Below are 20,406 nucleotides of genomic sequence, written 5' to 3'. Positions count from 1 at the left end.
CTTCATGGGCTCGGCCCGCCCATGGTTGTACCGTTTTCTTTAATTTTCGTGTGGAGGTTTCCTATGTTTACAGCTGCAACTAACTATTTTATCATTGTTTTAATCTGCCACTTCATTTTCTTAAATGATCATTAGGTCCTAGAAAATACTAAATAAATAAAATCAGAAAACAATGTCAAATACCCATTATATTTTTTGAAAACCCAATCCAAAAGGCATTCATTCAGTTTAATCAGAAAAACAGCAAATGTTCATATTTGAATAGCTGGAACCAGGGAATGTTTGCCTTTTTTTCTTGACTGGAATTATTCATCCATTATAAAGAGTTCCAGCTTAATTTTCAGTTTACCAAGCAACTATTGACTTGATAAATAATTTCAGCTGTAGTTACTGATGTGGGGTAGCAGTAGGCGTTTACTCCTCTTCAGTAAGCTGCTTTGTGATGTGTTTATCTGTAATAGCTTTACCATGTTTCAACTTTGAGAGGTTTTAAATGTCATTCTTGATGAAGACAATATGATGAGTGACTTTTCTGTTTCTTTTGGTGTCTGATAATGTGCAACCAAGTGTGTGCCAACCACTGTCATTGATTAGCAGCGTCTCAGTCAGAAAGGCTAAATGAGAAACTGCCTGCACCTTCAGGATGAAGATATCTTCTACCTTTTACATGAGTGATCTTGTGCCCAAAAGTAACTTTCTAAGTGTGCTGTGACAGTCCTTTAAAATTCAGCAACGCTGTTGTTGTGTGTGTCCCTGCTGGCTAGGTTTGACATCTTGACAGTGCTGGTGGATATACTCCTGAATTTCCGAATCGACAACTCTGATTAGACCCTCCTGTTATCAGCAAGGACTCTGAGGCTGAGGGATAAATACAGTACCCAACAAATAGCACATAACAATTTCAACAAACAAAATGTTCTCTGTGTCAAACAGTTAGCCAACAGAGCTACACAAATTTCCTTTTCACTTCTAGACAAAAGCAGTCTTGTTTTAATCACATAAACCAGCACATCCTCTTGTTGAAGGAGAAAAGAAAAAAGTTTGATTATTCATTTAGGTGATTGTTATTATTCATAACTGAGCCCTGCTGATGGAAATGACTCATTCAGGAGTTTGTGAAGAAAGAGATTAGAATGGTAGCAGTAGAGAACGGATAGCGGGTTGACAGCTGCTGAAGGGTAGATATGCATGGCCAGGCCTTTTGTTTGCGTGTGTGTACCTACAGTATGGGTCTGGATGCCTCTTACTGTCTCAGAAACATGAATCCTCAGTAGGAATTCAACTCATCTCTCTGCCTCTAATATGAGCATGGACAGAAACCGTTATAAAACATACACACACGTGCTCCCACACATGTCTTGAAATGAAACATGCAGATAAAAGCAGCAGCCTGTCACCCTCTCCCCTTAACCAACACAGTGACAGCAGCATTATCTTGTCTGGTGATTAAGTAAATGCAGCCTCTAAAGAGTAAGAATCCACTCTCAGGCCATTAGTCAAGATGATAACAGCCCTACACCATGTACTGCACCACTCAGCAGTATCTGCAGTCCTTGTTGGCCCCACTCTTCCTCCCACAGCTGGAGACAAAGTACAGAGGCAACGGCAGGAAAAATATGATGCAATCTGATTTGAAAGTCGTCACTCTTAAGCAAAATGCTGCTGCAAGACACCACCTTTGAAAGTAGAATTCACCTGACCTTCTCTTTCCTGGCAGGACAGAGAAACACCATGTATTTATTGTATACCTGCAGTAAACAGAAAGACGTATCAAGATTCTTAGCTTATGGACACTAAAATGTTAGATGGTGTGAGAGGAGGGATCCCACATGTGGGTGGGGCTTTTCACATTGGATTTACCAGGCTGCAGTCAGCACACAGCACACAGGACCATTTCTGCAATGATCCATGGAGCAGAGATTCCACAAAATGCCCGTTCTACAACATCACAGTCAGTAACACTGTTGGCTACCAGTGAGCTGACACCCTTCAGTACCGTTCACACACACAGAATCTGACTTCAGTGTGTCTCATTTAGGGCCGTAACTAATTGTTTTTGTCCATTTTTATGCATATGAACTGTGCGTCTCAAACAGAACACGTTAAGGACATTAAAAGAGATCCAACTTATTTATTACTTTAACTTATTATTTTGAATCCTCGTTGCTTTCTGCACTGATAATCAAAAGAAAGTAAAACAAAATCTGTGTACTCTTTGCCCAGTTTTGTGTACATAACAATTAGCACTGATGAATTGTGACTGCTATGCGGAGGATTCACATTAATTTTGGTGCAAGCAGAGATGGATAATGTCTGTTTGTTGAATGACACATGTTACTTGGTATTGGGTTCACTTGGCATCTCGTTGCCTTAAAGTAAAAGTAACAGTGATACAGAGTGTTGATGTTGATGAAATCTGACATTTGCACCTCCAGTCTGATGCCCCTGAGCAGTCAGTGTGTGCATGTGTAGCTGAGACACATTTGTCAGAGGGAGGGAGATGAGAAGGTGAAAGAGTTCCCCAGGCGAGCATTTACAATCACTATTACCCAGGAGGCCGGTCCCGTCACTCTGAGAGGCGCACCCACAGTCCGTTTGACCCAAACTCAAAGATGGAGAGAAAGAAAACATAGGCCACATGTTTAGATAAAGTTTAGAAAAAAGTTGAATCATGTAATGAAAAGCAGAGTAAGTTGCTGCAAATTTTTCCTATTTTATTTTAATACAAAAATATAAAATTCACTGTTACAGTACCACCGAGCTGTATGCACTATACTGTAGTCTCTTTTTGGTTTAAAAACACTGGCTCACTGCTTCATTAAGCCGTTTTCGGTAGGTTGGCGGAGCAATAATGTACCTGCAATGATATCCCCAATGAAATGTGCTTGCAGGTCTTATTAATAGAAGGACCCTCGCTCCAAATTAGTCCAAAACCATATGAAAGAAAACATCGAGAGTACAAGACCAAGCCTGTATCCACACCTCAACCCAAACAACTGCTTAATTTTAGAGTTAGTGGCCAGTGACCTCCTGTAGTAGTCTACCTGTCACTGTTTGTGCCTGCAAAGACTCACATTATAATGCTTTTACTAACATATCATCAATATGCAACACATTCATCAACTGCGATGCATCGGAACCAAATTGTCAGAGAAATAAAAGGCATACATATAAATCTATTTGTAGTAAATCTGCCACTGTTATCACTATAAACTGAAGATACAGTGTGTTGTACAAGAACAGAAAGTTTGAAAGTCATAGCGAAAGTAACTAAGGGGCTAGCGGCTTAGTGAATGGTCATTTGGACGACTGCTGTGTTCAGTGGCACTGACACATATACCATATTCCAAAATAACAAACAAATAAGAAGAGTGTGTAATACTTACAACCATACCGTTTAGGGACACCCAGCAGTCAGGGGGGAAGTCTTGGAGGAGAGGCACCAGATACTGGAGACAGCCATCCCAGTGACACAGAAGCAGCATCATCCCTATTAAATTAAATATTCTTACCACCGCACTAGCCAGGTCATAGGTCATATGGAAAATCTGCCACAGAGAAAGACATTGAGAGAGACAGAGGCCTCAGTTAGACTTAATCAGTTTCCCTTTTTGTGTGTGGAAATGTACATTCAAATTCAAGTAGTTATGAAGTGATACAAACTCGAGCAGGGATCACAGTCAGATTTAGATCTGTTAGCGTCTCTGAAACATCACATGCACTGGCATTTCTGCTTTTAAGACGTTCACAAAAGGACAGTCATCTTTGAAGTGTTAGGCATGGTGTGCCTGTGTGGCCACCGGAGCGTTTGGTTGTACTGTGTGTGTGTATGTAAGCACCTTTACACTCAGATGCTGAAGTGTTGATAATTCAACATACTTGCTTCTAAAACAAACTGGCACATACCACATAAACTACAGAGTAGGTAATGCAAAGTGAATCAGGTGACTAAAATACTGAATGATGATGAAATTGGCACAACAACATCTGGAATAAACAACCAGTAAATGTGTTCAGATGCTGGAAGTTTGCTGGGGCTAGTCTACTGCTGGTGTGGCTATTTAATCAGAGCAGGAAGCTTCAGAATAGAAAGTCATTAGTAGGGGAAGTAAGCGTATCTGCAATGAACGGTTTCATTTACACTGGATCTTGGCAAAGAGAATTGACTCATTGCTGGTTGGCTGGGTCACTATTTCATAGTTTCTCATTAGCATGACAAACCAATTATGTTTTTACAGGTTAATTTTTCCATAATTGCCCTCATACTTCAGCTCAATTTCTCCCTCCTAAGAAAAAATGTTGTTATGGAGAAAAGGTGGCAGCGGATTGGTAGGTTTGGCATAATAAACCTGTCCCATTTGCTAGTTTGTTAAATGAAAGCTTTATTAGCTTATCTATTTTTAAGTTGATTGGTTAGGTGTTAGGGTTAGAGAGACAGCCTTATTATTTTGCTGGTATTCTGGAATAATGCTGAACCAGTCTGGCCATGTAGAATCTACTGTTAAATCTTCCGTTCAACCCAGGTGCTTCAAAGCTCTTTGAATCTACCCCAGGTTATTGTGACTATCCTGTAACCTTCTTGCACAAAGGACAGTGCCCACACACAGAACAGAGGAGAGAACAAGAGGCTGAGCTGATGCTCGGATCCCTCTATGGTTCAACGGTTCCACGGGGAGATACAATGCACTGCCCTGAAAGGCTAAAATTAGGCACTAGCTTACAGGATGGCTGCCTCAGTGTGCCCAGTATGTCTTCTGCTACCAACAGCTTTATTCCTAATTTAGTAGAACTTTCTTTCCCTCTGTTGTGTTAGCGTGTGTTTTCACATTCATCATAGTTTGATGACATTATAGGAAGGAACAACAGATAAAGAGATAATGCTGAGAGACAAGGAGAGATAATGATCTTTCTGGAAGACTGCAAATGTATTGGAAAACAAGAGGTAGCACTTTGGTCTCTCTTTGAATTAGAAATGATTCACACCGGGCGGAAATAGAAAGAGGTCGACTGCTGGTCCGCACTGCTTTGTCTGATTTCCTTGACTTCAACAACTACAACAACACAAAAAAATAAGAAAAATGCAGGTTTGGGGGGAAACAAGTGATACTATGATGTGTGTTAGAAGGCTGCAGAGAGGTTTTACAAAAATTTCCAGGGACCAGTTCACCTCTGCAGCCTTTGGCTCCCACTGAGTCACTGAGGCCAGAGGAAGAATGTAAAAACTCATTAGCTCATTGTGGGACCTGGATTTGTATTTCAGGGGCACCGGTTTGAAAAGTTTGCTAGTGGCAGCAGGTAGCCAGGAGGACATGAGTTCATTAAGAACTGCTGGTTCCAGGTGTAGATCACCTTCACTGTGAAACAGGGATATATGAGGATGAATTTTAACTGTTTTAATTTCAATTGTTTCAGTTGTTACCACTCTATTATAGTAGGACAAAACATTTCTCCATCTGTCAATTTCACTTGATTTGTAATACAGAAACCAGAATTTGCACAGCTGTTCTAGGCTCCAAACTGTGTATCCAGCCTATTTCTAATGCTACAGTGATGGATAAGTTAACTGCAAAGGAGTGATGGTGTGCAGGGAGAGAGTGTCTAGGCTCAGAGAGTACACAGAGGGCTGCTGTCTGACGCACTGGCGTGAAGGCTTTTCAGTTGTCATCACAGAGAGCCAGCCTATGTCATGTTCAAGATGTGTGTCAGAACTGAAAATTCTTAAGTCCTCAGTTTCCACAACTTGCACACATGTTCATATTGGATCATCACTCAGTAAACTCCTGTGATGCCGTGCTAATGAGCTGCACTGAGGCCACAGGGAGGGAGAGCGAAGAGCATCTGTGTGGTGCATCACAATGATGAAGAGGGGCAACTAAAATATATGGCTGCCATGGTTTTGTTCAACACCGACAGTAAGGGAGAGCAAACCAGATCTAAAAATAGAAGCACCACAGCACTGATAACATTAGTCTTTTTAGTGTTCACTCTGTTATGTAAAAGAAACAATAGAGTACTTGAGGAAGTTACACTGGTGAAATGCAGTGCACGATACTTTCCCACTGACTTATCTCTACAGCAACAGTCATAGCGTTTTTTTTTTCCCCCACCTTTTCAGACACTACTTCTACAGCAAGAGTCATAGTGTTTCTTTTTTCCCCCACCTTTTCAGACACTACTTGTAAAGCAGCATGGCAAATGAGAGTATGAACAGGTGGTTGCCCTATTGGGAGCATCAAAACCATGGCTTTCAATAATAACTAGTAACATAAGACTGTGTGACTGTGTCATTGTGTCTCAGGGTGAAAGGAGCTGTGTTTCAGCTCTGTGTTTGCTGTTTCTGCCACTAAAATGAAAAGGTCGCACCGACAGAGAGGCAGAAGCACCATCGATACTCTGGGTTGGCATTTACAAAATATAGGGTTAGAATTAAGTGCATCAATCTTAAATTTGACTGGGGAACAGGGCATAGGTCAGTATAATTCTCTAATACAGTGGAGCGAAACGGTCATGTGATGTGATAGTGACACAAGGTTACACGCTGAATGTGTCAAGCCAGTGTGGGGCTCTTTCACATTTGCCCCTTTCTCATCCATTCACCAGTACAGTACAGCAGAGTAGATGGTGTGGTTGTAAACCTGGGAGGTACATACACAAACAAAATGACTTTATTCAATAATGATGGATGCATTTTAATCAGTGTCAGTGCCAGCTGGGCTCGACTCGACTCTACTCATCTTATTTGTTTTTCTATCGGTCAAATGTAGTACCTGGTACTATTTTTGGTATCATCTCTGTCAAGGTTCCAAGGTCAAAGGCAATACCAAACAGGTGAGGTGTAAACACTGCAGGATAGTGATTGGTCAGAGAAATCTGGCACCACTACGCAGCAATCTTGTTACCGATAAACCTGGATATTTACATGTGATGGGACTTTATACATTTCCTATGCTATTCTCTTCCCCTCAGATAAAAGCAGCTTGCAGGAAGTAGTTACAGTTCACATGACTGCACTGCGCTACACGTGATCATGTTGACGTACTCTATGTACAGTTCAGCAATAAATAAATAGAGTTGGCATTATTTCATAGCATCAGGCTGCATGCTGTAGAGTAAGCTCTGAGAAGCTAATCAGTCTGAAGATCTGTCAACAAAACAGATTAGAATGAACTGGACTACACAAGAAGTGGATAGAAGAGCTGTTCAGCCATGTTATACATGCAAACTGGTTCCCTCCAAATCATGTCAAAGCTGTATGAAACTTCAGTACAATAGTTTTTCTGAGTGAAAATCTCTGTCTTTGGGACGGAGGTAGTGCTTTTTAGGTAATGAGGCCCAAAAGTAATTTGTAGCGACTTAATTAAAAGGCAGGTGGTGATCAATTGGATCTTTACACAGCCAGAAAACAAGTAGTGATCTGTTAATGTAGAACACATTAAAGAGGAGATCATTATTTCTTTACTGCGTGCGCTTCTACCTTACATTCCCAACAGTGTGTGATATCCAGGAAATACAGTAAGTACCCAGAGCCTTAAAGTGAAAGTAGCAGTACCACAATTTAAAAATGCTCTGCTACACATGAAATCTCTACATTCAAATTTTAGCCCAAGTAAAAGTTTGTGTTATCAGTAAAGTGTGCTTCAAAGTATGAAAAGTAAAAGTACTCATAATTCAGAATGGCTCATTTCAGAGTTATTACTGAGACAGAAATTATTGATGTATTAATGTCTAAGCATCATTTTAATGTTGTCAAGCTCATGCTAGTGTCTTTATTTTATGTTGGTCATGTCTTATATGAAAAATCTGAATCTAGAAAGTATGTAGTAACTAACTCCGAAATCAATGTTGAGTAAAAGGCATCATCTGCCATCCTAAAAATATAGTAAAGATATAAAGGAAATAGAAATTACACTGCTGTACAGTACTTACTGTAAATGCACATGGTTAATTTCCACCATTGCATATGACTAAATATAATCAGTAGATTATATAAAAAAAACTCGATCTCAGTTGTTTCTGATATTGCTTTAGTTGTCTTGAATACAAAGCATCAAATATTTGTATCACTGAGACAAGTCTTGGAAATGGTGTTAGTCATTCAGCAGTGCTAATGAGCAAGAAAGAACAGAATTGTAGTAATAATCACACACTGCAGTCATGCACACACACACACACACACACACACACACACACACTGAGAATAACTGAGATGTTACCGTTTGCTGTCTTTTAGTCTGTCATTTGATATTGAGCTTATAAAGTAAACTTTGTAAACTCTGAGTTTGAATATGTGGCTTCTTGAACTCAGCAGAAATATATTTTTAGTCCTCAAATAAGCTGCTGCAAGCATCACCTGTAAATGTGGATGTCTAAAAGGATAAAAATGAATGCATGGTGTTGTAGACAACTTCTGATAATTTTCACTGCTCTCTTTAACCTTATTACCAACCATTAACCATTGCATTTATTCAACTGGATGAGTCATCCCCTGGTGATGTGTCAGTCACGACTTAAAATAAAGACACATTCTCCTTCCTGTCGGAGCACTGCCATTCAGCCGCTGTTTCCCATGATTTCTGTGTCCATCAGCAGTATTCTCTCATTCTTCCATGAAGCACATCACACTGAATGGAGAGTCTAGTTGCCTCGCTTGCTGTCTCACCCGCTCTGCATCTATTTTGGGCATTGGTCAACCTCAACGCTTATGTTCTGCCTTAATCTTCACTCTACCATTGGGAGCTGCATTGGCAGAAGCGGTGTCTTCTGGGGCAGAAGCTCACATAGCTACAGGGGTCATGTTTATGATGCTTTCTCCATGGAATAAATTTGTGGATTATGGGGGGATACTGCGCTGGAAATGGCTGTAGGACTGAGACATGCAATGTAATATGCACCTCTCCTATCAGTACTTCAGTGCATTGTGACCTACACGAAGTCCTAACACTTGTTTTTGTCCCCATGTGGGCATTGTTCTGAGAGTCGGTCAGAATTTATCTATGCTGTTAATGTACAATATGCAGTTAATTTATGCACAAAACGTCATAAGGCTTATGAAAGTCTGTGTGGAGGAAGGCTTGGTGCATCAGGAGAACGAGTAAACGTACTTATGGCTGAGGAGGAGGCTGTTCTATTGATTTGTACCTGTAACCTGAGCAGTGGCAACAAAATAACATCAGCTGAGCACCAAGAAAACATGTATACATGACTAACAATTACAAATGTAAGCAGTATTGTACAGGTGGGAGATGAAGGAAAAACCAGTAAGTGTCTCAGTAAGGTGCTGGGACACCACGTGCCACTTGAACAGCTTCATTGTGCCTTGGCTTTGATTCTCCAAGTCTCTGAACTCTACCGCAGGGATGAACACCGTTCCTCCAAAAGTTATCCCCTCATTTGGTGTTTTGATGATGGTGGTGCAGAATGATGTCTAACACATCGCTCCAAGATTTCCTATTGGCATGCAACTGGGTTGAGATCTGCTGACTGTGAGAATGATGTCTAACAAGACATGCAACTGGGTTGAGATCTGTTGACTGTGAAGACCATAGAATATGATTCACATCATTTTCACACTCATCAAACCATTCAGTGACCCCCTCATGCCCTGTAGTTGGAGTCACAGTCATACTGGAAGAGATATTCAGGCTTTCCCTTTAAATTGTCACATCTGTAGTTCAGACAGCAGCACCTATCACTGACTCATCCATGCAGAGAGAAAAACTGCAGAGAAAACAAATGAATACAGTATGTGTGGACATATTGTTCAGAAACATGCTAGTAGTTTCAAGAACAACTGTTTTCCCACATGACCCAGTTCCCTTTCTATTGTTTGGTTATGTAAGTCCAGTTCAGTTTGACAGTTTGACAGCATCATTCCAGGAATTAAATCAGTGTTCTTAGTCAGTCAGTCAGTCTATGATAGAGTTGATGGAGCAGAGAACATAAGTGACAAAGAGCTGTGCAATAACAGGGAAGTAATGGAGAGGTCGAACGCATGCAACATCTGGCTAAAGGACTGCTTCCACTGCTCACACCAAGGAATATGCCCAGATATGTAAATATTAACATGTAAATATGTAAGAAGCAGGATAAATATGGATGAATTTGTAAGCTGGTCATTCAGCAAGACTGTTTGATTTCAGCTAGTCATATTTGTCTGCAGTTTGTTGATATGACCTTTCATATAGTTAAAGAACTGTTTTATCTGTATTAATATCGCCAATTACTTTTGATAAGTGAGTCTACAGCAATTACAGTTTTTAATATGACCTGCTCAGCATGTAAAAATAATTCAGGGAACTAACTTGTTGCGCTGTTATAGAAACTCTCTACCATCTACTTGTGTAAAAAGCTTTTTCTAAAATGAATAGTTTGTCATTTTGAGAAATACATTTATTTCCGTACTTTGCTGAGAGTTAGAGGACAAGATTCCTAACATTCATGTCTGTGTCTGAAATGTGGAGCCGGGGCATGATTTGTTTATCTTAGCACAGCATAAAACTGGTAACGGCCAAGCAGAAGGTCACAGCTTGTCCCCAAAATTCCAACATATGTGAACCAGCGTTTTTAAAGCAACCCTGCACAGAGAAACCGTTGGAGCACATGTCCCTGTTACTCTATATTTCTGATTGTGCATGTATTAATAGAGCTTGCTATTTCTCCCTGCTACTAGTTTGTATGTTAAACTAAGCTATTTGACTCCTGGCTCTAGTTCCAACACACAGACGTGACGGTGATGTTTTATTGTTTTTTTTTTCATCTTTCTCCAAAACAGTACTATTCTTTAATGTTTAAATTGTTTTCAAGCAAGAAAATGAATAGTTTGACAAAAACAGGATGAGAACAAAATTAGCAAAATGGATGAGAAAATGTTAAGGAGTAGTTCTAGTAAATGTCATGAAGGAGTGAAAGAGAGGAAGAGTGAATGTTGTGTAGTCTCTGTAGTGACTGAGCCAAGAAGGCAGTCATGGGAGATTAGTGCCCATGTGAGAGCAGGGATTTGACTGGATTGCACTGGCTGACCTGCTATGCTCATCTAAACATCAGCAAGAAGGACAGTTCGTACCCACAGTGTGAGGACACACTTGTCCGACACCCGCTTTCAACTGCTATGACAACATTAAATGGCCGTTACCAGTTTGACAACATCTGATAACATTTAAAACGGCGGTTCCCAATATGCCAGGGCCTCAGTATATGGTGTTAAAACATCCACACACCTTTCTGAAGCTTAAACACATTTATGAACTTATAGGTTACATACTTTAGTAGAAAGTGGAAAATGTGGTGCTTCAACCAGCATGTACCAAAGTAAATAGTCTTATGGGCAGGGGCAGATCTAGAAAATTGTGGGCGGGGTGGCCAGGCAGGGGCACAGTCTCAGAGAGGGGTGGCACATTTGAAATGCATGTTAAAAAAATTTGAACTCCTAGTTCTATGAAATAATCAACCATACATTATTAAGAATCCAAGTGTTTATTTTGTGTAAAAATGACACGCTGTGCTTTTTTTGGCTAAGTTTGGCTGTGCTCCTTATTTACTGTACTCCAGGTCCGGGACATTGCTGCTATACAGTGGCCAGTGCCACCCCTGGCCACCCCCTGGATCCGCTCCTAATTATGGGAGATGGTTTGGTATGACAGTGGAGCAACAGCTCATCTATTCTCACATACCTCTTACTGAGTTGGCTGTAGCATTATGACTACATCTGTATATAGACTTCCATAATCTATCCTGTACTGTAGCCACATATGGATATGCAAATTAAAACATCTCTGTAATTTAATAATAGTTCATTTCTATAATGACGCCCATATAACAGACAAGCTGTCATCTTGACAGATGGATGAAGGGTGCTTCATTAAATTCATCCACCACAATATTAACTCTTGGGAAGTGAAAGAAGAACCCTAAATGCTTCACTAGTTACTAATTAATTTGCACAAGTCATCATTACAGGATGTCTGCTACGAATGGTGTTACCCCCTCTAAGTAGCTACAGTACTGTATGTCATTATGTGGCTCATGGAGAATCAGTCATAGTCCATGCACAGATCACTCAGTGTTTTTCCAGTTAACTACCAGGATCACCACAGTATTTGTTTCCTTCACACACAGACACACACACACACACACATACACACACCACCGACAAACAACAGTCCAGCGAACAAAAATAACTGAGATTAGCCTAATCTTCACACTTATCAGCCCAGACTATATCTGTCGTCTGTCTGCTTACTGTACTGTACGCTCCCAGCAGAGGGAAGCCTGTATTCACAGGGGGGATCCTATGGGAATGGACAGAAGATCAAAGCAGCTTGCACAAACCGTTTACATACTCAGATTTCTGGAGGACGTTGATACAAATCATTCAAGACGTTGTTGCTGAATATCACAATATGATGAGTTTAAAAAACAAATTTATACTAAAGGTGTTGAACGGAATAGCAGATGTTGACAACGCCTGAGTGCTGCGGGCCCGCTGAAACAGTTACAACCCAGGCTCAGGTGTAGATGATGGCGGTGGTTTGAGGGCACTACATGTCACTTACTGCTTTAATTCAGTTATTGTGTAAAACCTGGTTCTGTTTATCTTTTAAAATGACTAAAACATTTTTTTTAAAACATGCACAGGATATAGGATGATAGTTTTTTCTGTTTTTGTTAAATACCGGACCATACTGAGAAATAGCCTGATTGTGACAGTAAGTCATGAAGAGAGAGAGATGATAGCTGTACTCCCACTGGACCAGTGTACAGCATTTTAAGTCCCCAGTGACAGCGAGAAACAGAACGGCCTATAAACCCAGACGTAGGTAATTTAGGTGGACTTGCAGGTACTGTTTGTAAGTAATGTATGTGGTCCATCTGCAGGTTTAAAAATCAGGTTCACACTTAAAACTACTATCTGGCATTTGATATATCAAGAGAAATACCTGCATAGTGCCTTCAGTCTGCATTTTTATCAATCTAACCAACATGTTTTAATAAAATTGTGGGTTGAAGTTGGCACGCTCACCGTTCTGCTGGCAAACTAACTTTAAATACCTTGTATTGATGGGGATATAAGTGTTATTCTATTTAGATCTAGTTCTGGTGTAGCTATGTCACTAAAGCTATTCCCTTCTCTTTACCTTACCACTGTTGGTCTGACAGTAACTCTGTACTCTATATCATATGGTCAAGCAATTAACTCTCTACTGCAGTTAACAAGACCAACTAGCAACAGAAGGAGCACTGAGCAACTTGGCAAGGGAAAATGGGTTAAATCTACAGGGGATGAAGAGAAAAACTCTTTCTTTCAGCCAGTGGAGTCTGGGATTTTCCCCCCAGTGGGCCAAGCTTCATTCACTGAGCTGAGCAAGCCGATGATTGGAGGCACATTATGTTTATCGTCAGAGAGCGGCGTCTTAAAACACAGAGGGCAAGAACACAGACAGCATGAGAGGGAAAAATCATTGTCCTTCATTTTTGTTTACTTGACAGAACTGGACTGGAGGAGTCCATTAGATGATTGTCTGTGACTTTGTCCTTTCCTTGCTTGTTTGTGGTTAGGTGTGTGTGTGTGTGTGTGTGTGTGTGTGTGTGTGTGTGTGTGTGTGTGTGTGTGTGTGTGTGTGTGTGAAGGTGAAAACAGGAAAATGGACAAAGAGGGAGGGAAAGTGAGAGACCATGTATTGGATTTGGAGAGTGTTAATTTTCAGCAGCTGCACCAATAAAGAGATCTGTATCCATAAAATAATAACAATTTAAGAACATGCAGTATATATAAATATAATAATTCTACATTTTAATTATGAATATATTTAATGAAACAATCTAGTGTTTCATAGTACAAATAACTGCTTAGACAAAATGACATTGCTGTCCAGTGTTTTTAACATTTCTGTCAGTAAGCATTGATATGACGTGTGGTGATGATGTGGGTGCCTGTTAGTTAAACCAGGAGAGGTCTGCCTTCCCATGGCATGTCAAATGTGTGACGGGCAGATTGTCACACGTAAAGACATGTGACAGGACTGTGTAGCCCCCCCTCAGGCTGCAGCTCCCACACACGATAACAAAGGTCTGCTTCGCCTCCAACAGCCTGGCCATGATATACAGTACTGTAAACAAGGAGGGGTTCCCAAATCTGCTTCTGGCAATAACCACCAAAGTTCTAAATAAAAAGATGCAAACATGGTCATATAAATTTGATTTTCTCACTTAAAAAAAATAGAATTTGTGTGGGGTTTGGGCAGGACTGGTTTGCTGGCTGCAGTTTTATTACTTGGCTGAACTGAATGCGACCAAGCGTGCACACCACTGTGGAGCCTGAACACAGATGAAAAATGCAAGAGTGAAGAAGAAGAAGTCATGAATTCACAGATCTGTAGCGACGTATTTAGCGGTAGTGGACAGCAAATGTGATTGCACACATGCCTTGGTGATAAACGCAATGTGTTTACCCAGCAACAAATATTTGTCTGTAGCATCCACACGGCACTTCTACTTACTGATATCAAATCAAGGTGCAGCTTCATCTTTGTATAATGGTGCTTTTGTGTGAGTACTTATTGCTGTAGGTGTTTAATTCCAGCCAGATGTGTATATTGTACATGAAGCACAGGTCAAACATATACTGCACCTCTTAGTTAAGATTTAATTTACAGTCTACTATTCACTGAGCTACTACTGTACGGCTACATTCTGGTTGCACTTTGGTGCATTTATAATGAATTAAAGAACTCTAATACACTCATCTGGACATCTGCAGCTGTCAAAGCTCAACCAGAGTTGCACTCAGTTGCCAGTTTATTAGGTACACCAGTGTAAATTACATCAGTCTAATGCAGCAGCCTGGCAATAAATCGTCCCTTCATGAAGGTGATAATTGGTTTTTGTTGAAACTGTTTTAGAAAGTTTGATACTATGACAGGTGTCATTTTGGAAAAGGTAGTTTGTGGTGCTTTGGAACCATACTACACTGTGCAGAGAAGTGTTTTAAGATGTAGCCTACCTTTAAAAGTAATCAGTGTAATGCAATATAATACCACAAAATGCAGCCTCCAAAATGATCACACAGTTGAATCAACACCTAGAATGAAACATTATATCTTTTATGAAGGTAGGATTTATTGTAGGGTTGTTGTATTAGACAGACATAGTTTTTATCTGGGTGTACCTAATAACTGACAACTGAGTGTATATCTCCTCTTTTAGTGCATAAAAATGTCACTCGTGACACTCAAGCTGCACCTCAGATTACAAACTGTGCTTCCAGGCTGCTGCCAATGTTTCACGAATGACACGTCCTGCAGGTCTCCAGAAAGACAGAAAACGTGTCCCTCAGTGTCCTCAAAATACCTTTCAGACCTTTGTGTGCTTTGCAAAACAATGCCCAATGTTCCAAGTTCATTTTACTGGGACATTAAATTAGCCAGCTGCGTGTCCCTGGCTACGTGTGCTTCGTGCAGCCCCAATCTTTACAGCCCTACAGTGTGTCATAGGGACTTTGTCAGTGGGCTGAGCTGCTGTAGATCTCCTCCTAGAGAGTGTGATTTCATTTCAAGCAGCTTTATTTCATCTCCAACAACCATCAGATTAAATTGTCTATGTTTTGCTTAAAAGGTTCAGTTTCTTCCGACATCCATATTGGAACATCATACCCAGTATTTTCCTTTTCTGCTGTGAACCCATAATGGTATTGGCAGAATGGTATTGGCCTGTGAAAATATAGTAGTATATTTTAAGAGTGAAAAAAGATCAATTGTACTGCCATGTCTAAGCTAAAGAGTATGGAACAGTCCTCAGCCTCACACTTCACATCAGTTCACATCAAATCACATCATGTAAGAGGAAACAGTTGTAGATCCAGTCATCAGCCAAAGGCTCTGCTGCAACATGGCTCCTTCACAGAGGAAAGTCCTGAGGCCAGTCACATCCCTGCTCCTCACTACTTTGTTTGTCCTACAAGCCATTTGAGAGGACATGGTAATGAGGCCAGGCCCATTTTAAATATCCTCCTATAAATGTCATTTGTTGTTCTGTGTGATAAATGGATTGTATACTTTATAGATTTGACTTGTCTTTATATAAGGTAGTCACTGTGCATGTAGGTGTATTTTTAAAAGAGCAGAGGCTGATTGCATGTACTGAAATGTCAACAGACAAAAAAACACCACTAGATCACCTTTAAAAACCTTTGTCCTTACTTGATTTAGCATCGTTTACAAGCTGGAATTACAGATAGAACCGGGGTCAACACAATAGAAAATCAATTAGGGGACACAGTACGGGAGTCAGTCTTTCTGCCGTATGATACACGCACAGAGAGTGCAGCACACGCTGCCGTCTTGTCTTTGCTTCTTCTGTGTCTCCTGCCTTCCAGCTTTCTTGTGTTCACTTTCAACCTCACACATGATTCAGCACTTCAGGATTCGGCACACATTTGTATGCGTAGATATCTATCGATAGGTGTGTGGACACATTCAGTACTGTGAGGATGTTTGGCTAGTCTTCACAACTTCAAAGATCTGTTTGAGGGATAAGATTTGGTTTTACATTTAAGGATAGAATTGGGTTTAGGTGTAAATGTACTGTATCTTGTCACTACAGTAAGAATGACGTGTGTGTGTGTGAACACCTGTGACCCTGCATGCACTGCACTGGGGCAATGGCCTCAAGGCACCCAGCGCTTGGCACAGACTGTTCTGAGACAGGTGAATCAAGTCCACAGCTGAGTAATCTCCATTGGCAGCAGACTCTCTGTTGCTGAGGTGGCAAATTACAGTGAGCACTGGCTTCATCATAATCCCATTTCGCCTTGTGATGCCTGTGTCTTGCATTACTTTTACCTAGTGCTGTAACAGTTGACAGAAAATTGTTTATTACATGGCAAACATATACTGTTTCTAGTTTCTCATTTATGTGAGGATTTTTTTTTCTTTTTTCTATATGTGAGTGCAAAATGAATCTGAGTTTTGGGCTGTTTGGACAAAAAACCTTTTTAGCACTATTTTCTGATCTACAGAAAATAATAATTAGTTGCAGCCCTGTTTAAAACCTTTTGTCTTCTGTATCCACTGACTTTCTAATTTCATAATTGTATTGTACATTATTAGAAAGGAGCTACGGAATGGTAACGACTACTGAAATTCTGCCTTTGTTTTAATACAGCACAGTGGTTACCCTCAAAAATATAACACACTGTGAAAATGTACAAAGCGCACATTCGCTACTCCACTGTCAGTTTGTTGGCATGTCTAAAAATGGAAGAATAAAAAAAATAGTCTTCTGTCAGAAAGTCACAATATTATGGGTTATTTCAGTGGAGACCAGATTTAGCCAATGTAATGTAGTTAAAGTCTCCTCTGCCGCTCCCACACAGTGAGCTAGATACCCAGGTCAAGTGTCTCACATTTAAACCACTTTCAGATCAGCTTACCAACTGAGCTGTGAATCAGCTGTGTTCACCTTTGCTTCGGATGACAGATCCCTACAGTACAAACACCCTAATTAATCAGATCACTTGCATCCTGCTCTGCCATCAGTCGTAGCAGACACTAAGTATCTCTTGTAAAAACTTAGCCAGTTAAAGACACAGGCTTTGCATAAACAGTATGTTTGTAGATGAAGAATATTACTAACAATACCAGGCAAACGTTATAGTACTAGTGGCAGATTAAAGGAACAATGTGATCCAAAGAAGTGTCTCATTATGTCACACTGGTGTTCACAGAAACAGGTTGTACGTTTGCATGAAAGCTCAGTAGATCTTATGCTGACAAAGTGGAGTTGCACATCGAGGATGGCAGAGCTGCCACTTCCTACAAGTGACTGCTTATTGCCTCACACACTCCTATTTTTTATAATATGCCAAATATGCATAAAATAAGTCGACATCACTGATTCAAGGATGACCCTACCGCTCTATCATGAATGTTCACTGTGCATGAGATTGGCAGAGGCCACTGAACAACAGTAGTTCAGGGCATTTTTGTGACACAGTTCCATCACCAGCAGCACCCTTCCAAAAGCAAACAAAAAAAAGAAGTGACATTAAAAAAAAAAAAGTTCACTAGTCAGCAGCTATATGTGTTGTCAGTGTAGCAGTTCAGGACTTTTAGGTAGGAATAAGAATTTTAGCTGTAGCAGCAGCGCAAGTGAATAATCAGCCAGTGAAAGCGGTAATGTAGCCTCCTGTCCTGGCACTGCACTACATTTATACTTGGTCCATCATTGTGCAACTCACCATGCGTGTAGCACGGTATCAAAACACAGCTGACTCTGCAACATGACCTACAGTAAGACAACATGCTCTAGAGCATGGTACTATCTCTTTAACTGAAGAGGAAAACTAAATAAATATAATGCAGTCCAGTACAACACCACCTTTAACTAAGACCTCAATAATGGACACATAGCTGAATTTATACATTTATGACTATTTCACCAAAAACTGAACTGTTTTGAGCTTCATAAACACAGATGTTAAGGTGGAAGTGTTGCATTGAATTGAGCTTTACTCCATAGCGGGATAACAGACAAATTCTGCTTAGGGCTTTAGAAAGGGTAGAGCCACCCCTGGGGCCGATATGCTGTCACAAGCCCAACCTGAGCCCTTGTGCTTGAGCTGGGAATCTGGCAGGAGGCCTGGTGGCTGTGATGAACCAGATGTGGCCCTGGGAGCTGTCAGGATTTGCTACAGCAGTTTTAAAATGTTATCGCCCTAGTGTCCTTATGCATTTTTTATGAAATACAATGAAGCAAAATCAGCACTGTATGGGGTGGTATTGAAATATATTCCTGGTGACAGAAATCATGAAGATCAAAATGAACTCATATGCAAATGTACAATAAAAGCAAAGGTTGACAAAAACAGTCTTGATTACAGTTTAACGTCACTGGACAATTAACACTGTATCTGAGAGGGCATGAAATGATAAGAGAAACATAACGGAGATAGAAGCAGGGGGCAAAGATGCCCTTGAAAGATCTGAACATGCTTGTGAAATTAAAGATGAAACACAAAAAATGCCCCCAATGGCTGTTCTCATTATTACATAGAACTGTACTTAGCCATTAAAAATGATTCCCCTGGCTGTTGTTATAGGTGAGCAGTAGGAACCTATGACAAAGGGATTTTTTTTTTCCACAGTGGAAAATACTGACTCGTTGAAACAAGCATCATATGAATTGTAATATTAATTGATTCTCAAATTAAATCAGCAAAGCCTCATTTGGTTGGTGCTTGTTTAAATCATGGTGTTTGAATACTTAGTGCTATGCATGACCTTCACACTGTATGCATTAATGTTCCTAGGCACCGTGCATTGCAATATTTATGTGTGCACAACTGAATGACTGAGCAAATACACTGAGAATCATGCACACAGATACGAATAGCAGCATACAGTGTAGTAACATGAACACCGAGAGGTGGGGTGCCTATATAAGATGATCTTAATGCCTAACTACCAAGCAAAAATCACAATTCCAGTACTGGTGAGCTAGTACCAGTGCTTCACTGAACTACACATCAAATATACAGTAGTTTTCTTTTTGTGCCACCAGTATGCTTCAGCTAACAGGCACAGACATCTACTGCTCCTTTCAAAGGTGTGATAATCAGGTTACAGTAGATGCTTAAATAAGACGCTTCAGTTGCTTTGTGGGCTCTAAAACCTTAGTCAGTCAGTGGTTTTACTTAGACCATAATACCCAGAAACCACTTCCCAGCAGTACTGTACATAGGAAGCTCCTGATTTGGCACAAGCACTGTTATTTTTTTATTTTTTAGGAAATTGAGACATAAATTATAACCAAGTAGTTGGCTGTGCTCACCTGTCACAGACTCCTAGCTATGAATGACACTTATTGGGAGTATTAACCAAAAACAATCTTGTTTGGTGCAGTTATGACTGTCCAGCCTTTGATGAAGAAACAACTTCACAGATGGAGAGAAGAGATGTGACAAAGTGAAGAGGGGCAGGCAGCAAATGACAGATGAAGGAGAGACATACAGGCTGGAAGATGATTTGTTGTAGAAAGTGACTGCCTGAATAACTAAAAACTTTCATCCCAAGGCTGCTGTAATAATGGTTCACTGCTTCAAACCCATTATGGCGGCATAGACCACATTTGTCCCTCCATTAAAACGCTAATGCTGCATTCTGCACCTAACATGTTATGACAGCCTGGAGTTTTTTCACTGAGTGGCTTTTCCGTCCTCTCACATCTCCTGTGAATGTGTCTGTTTGCTGTGTTTTCTGGTTGTCTAATTAATGTGGTTACATCAAATATATATACCGAGCGTTAGCATACTGAGGTTAGACAGTAATAAAGGAGGATGTATTCAATGAGAGCGAGAGAGTGAAAAGGAACATGCAGGGGGAGATAGGGGAGAATCAGAGAGGAAGAAAGGGA

At 40.4% G+C, this 20,406-nt stretch overlaps 1 protein-coding gene across 1 annotated transcript in view; it reads right to left on the bottom strand.

The window, feature by feature from the left end:
- Positions 1-20,406, bottom strand: part of hcn1 (hyperpolarization activated cyclic nucleotide-gated potassium channel 1) — a 56,451-nt gene that overhangs the window by 27,806 nt on the left and 8,239 nt on the right. Inside the window, 1 exon segment of the mRNA XM_020600822.1 lies at positions 3,387-3,548. Coding sequence (XP_020456478.1) covers positions 3,387-3,548 — 162 coding nt within the window.

The sequence above is a fragment of the Monopterus albus genome, unplaced genomic scaffold, assembly GCF_001952655.1.
Source record: "Monopterus albus unplaced genomic scaffold, M_albus_1.0 scaffold49.1, whole genome shotgun sequence".
Classification (NCBI taxonomy): domain Eukaryota; kingdom Metazoa; phylum Chordata; class Actinopteri; order Synbranchiformes; family Synbranchidae; genus Monopterus; species Monopterus albus.
The sequence above is the reverse complement of the archived record's forward strand: the minus strand, read 5'-3'. Positions and strand labels throughout refer to the sequence as shown.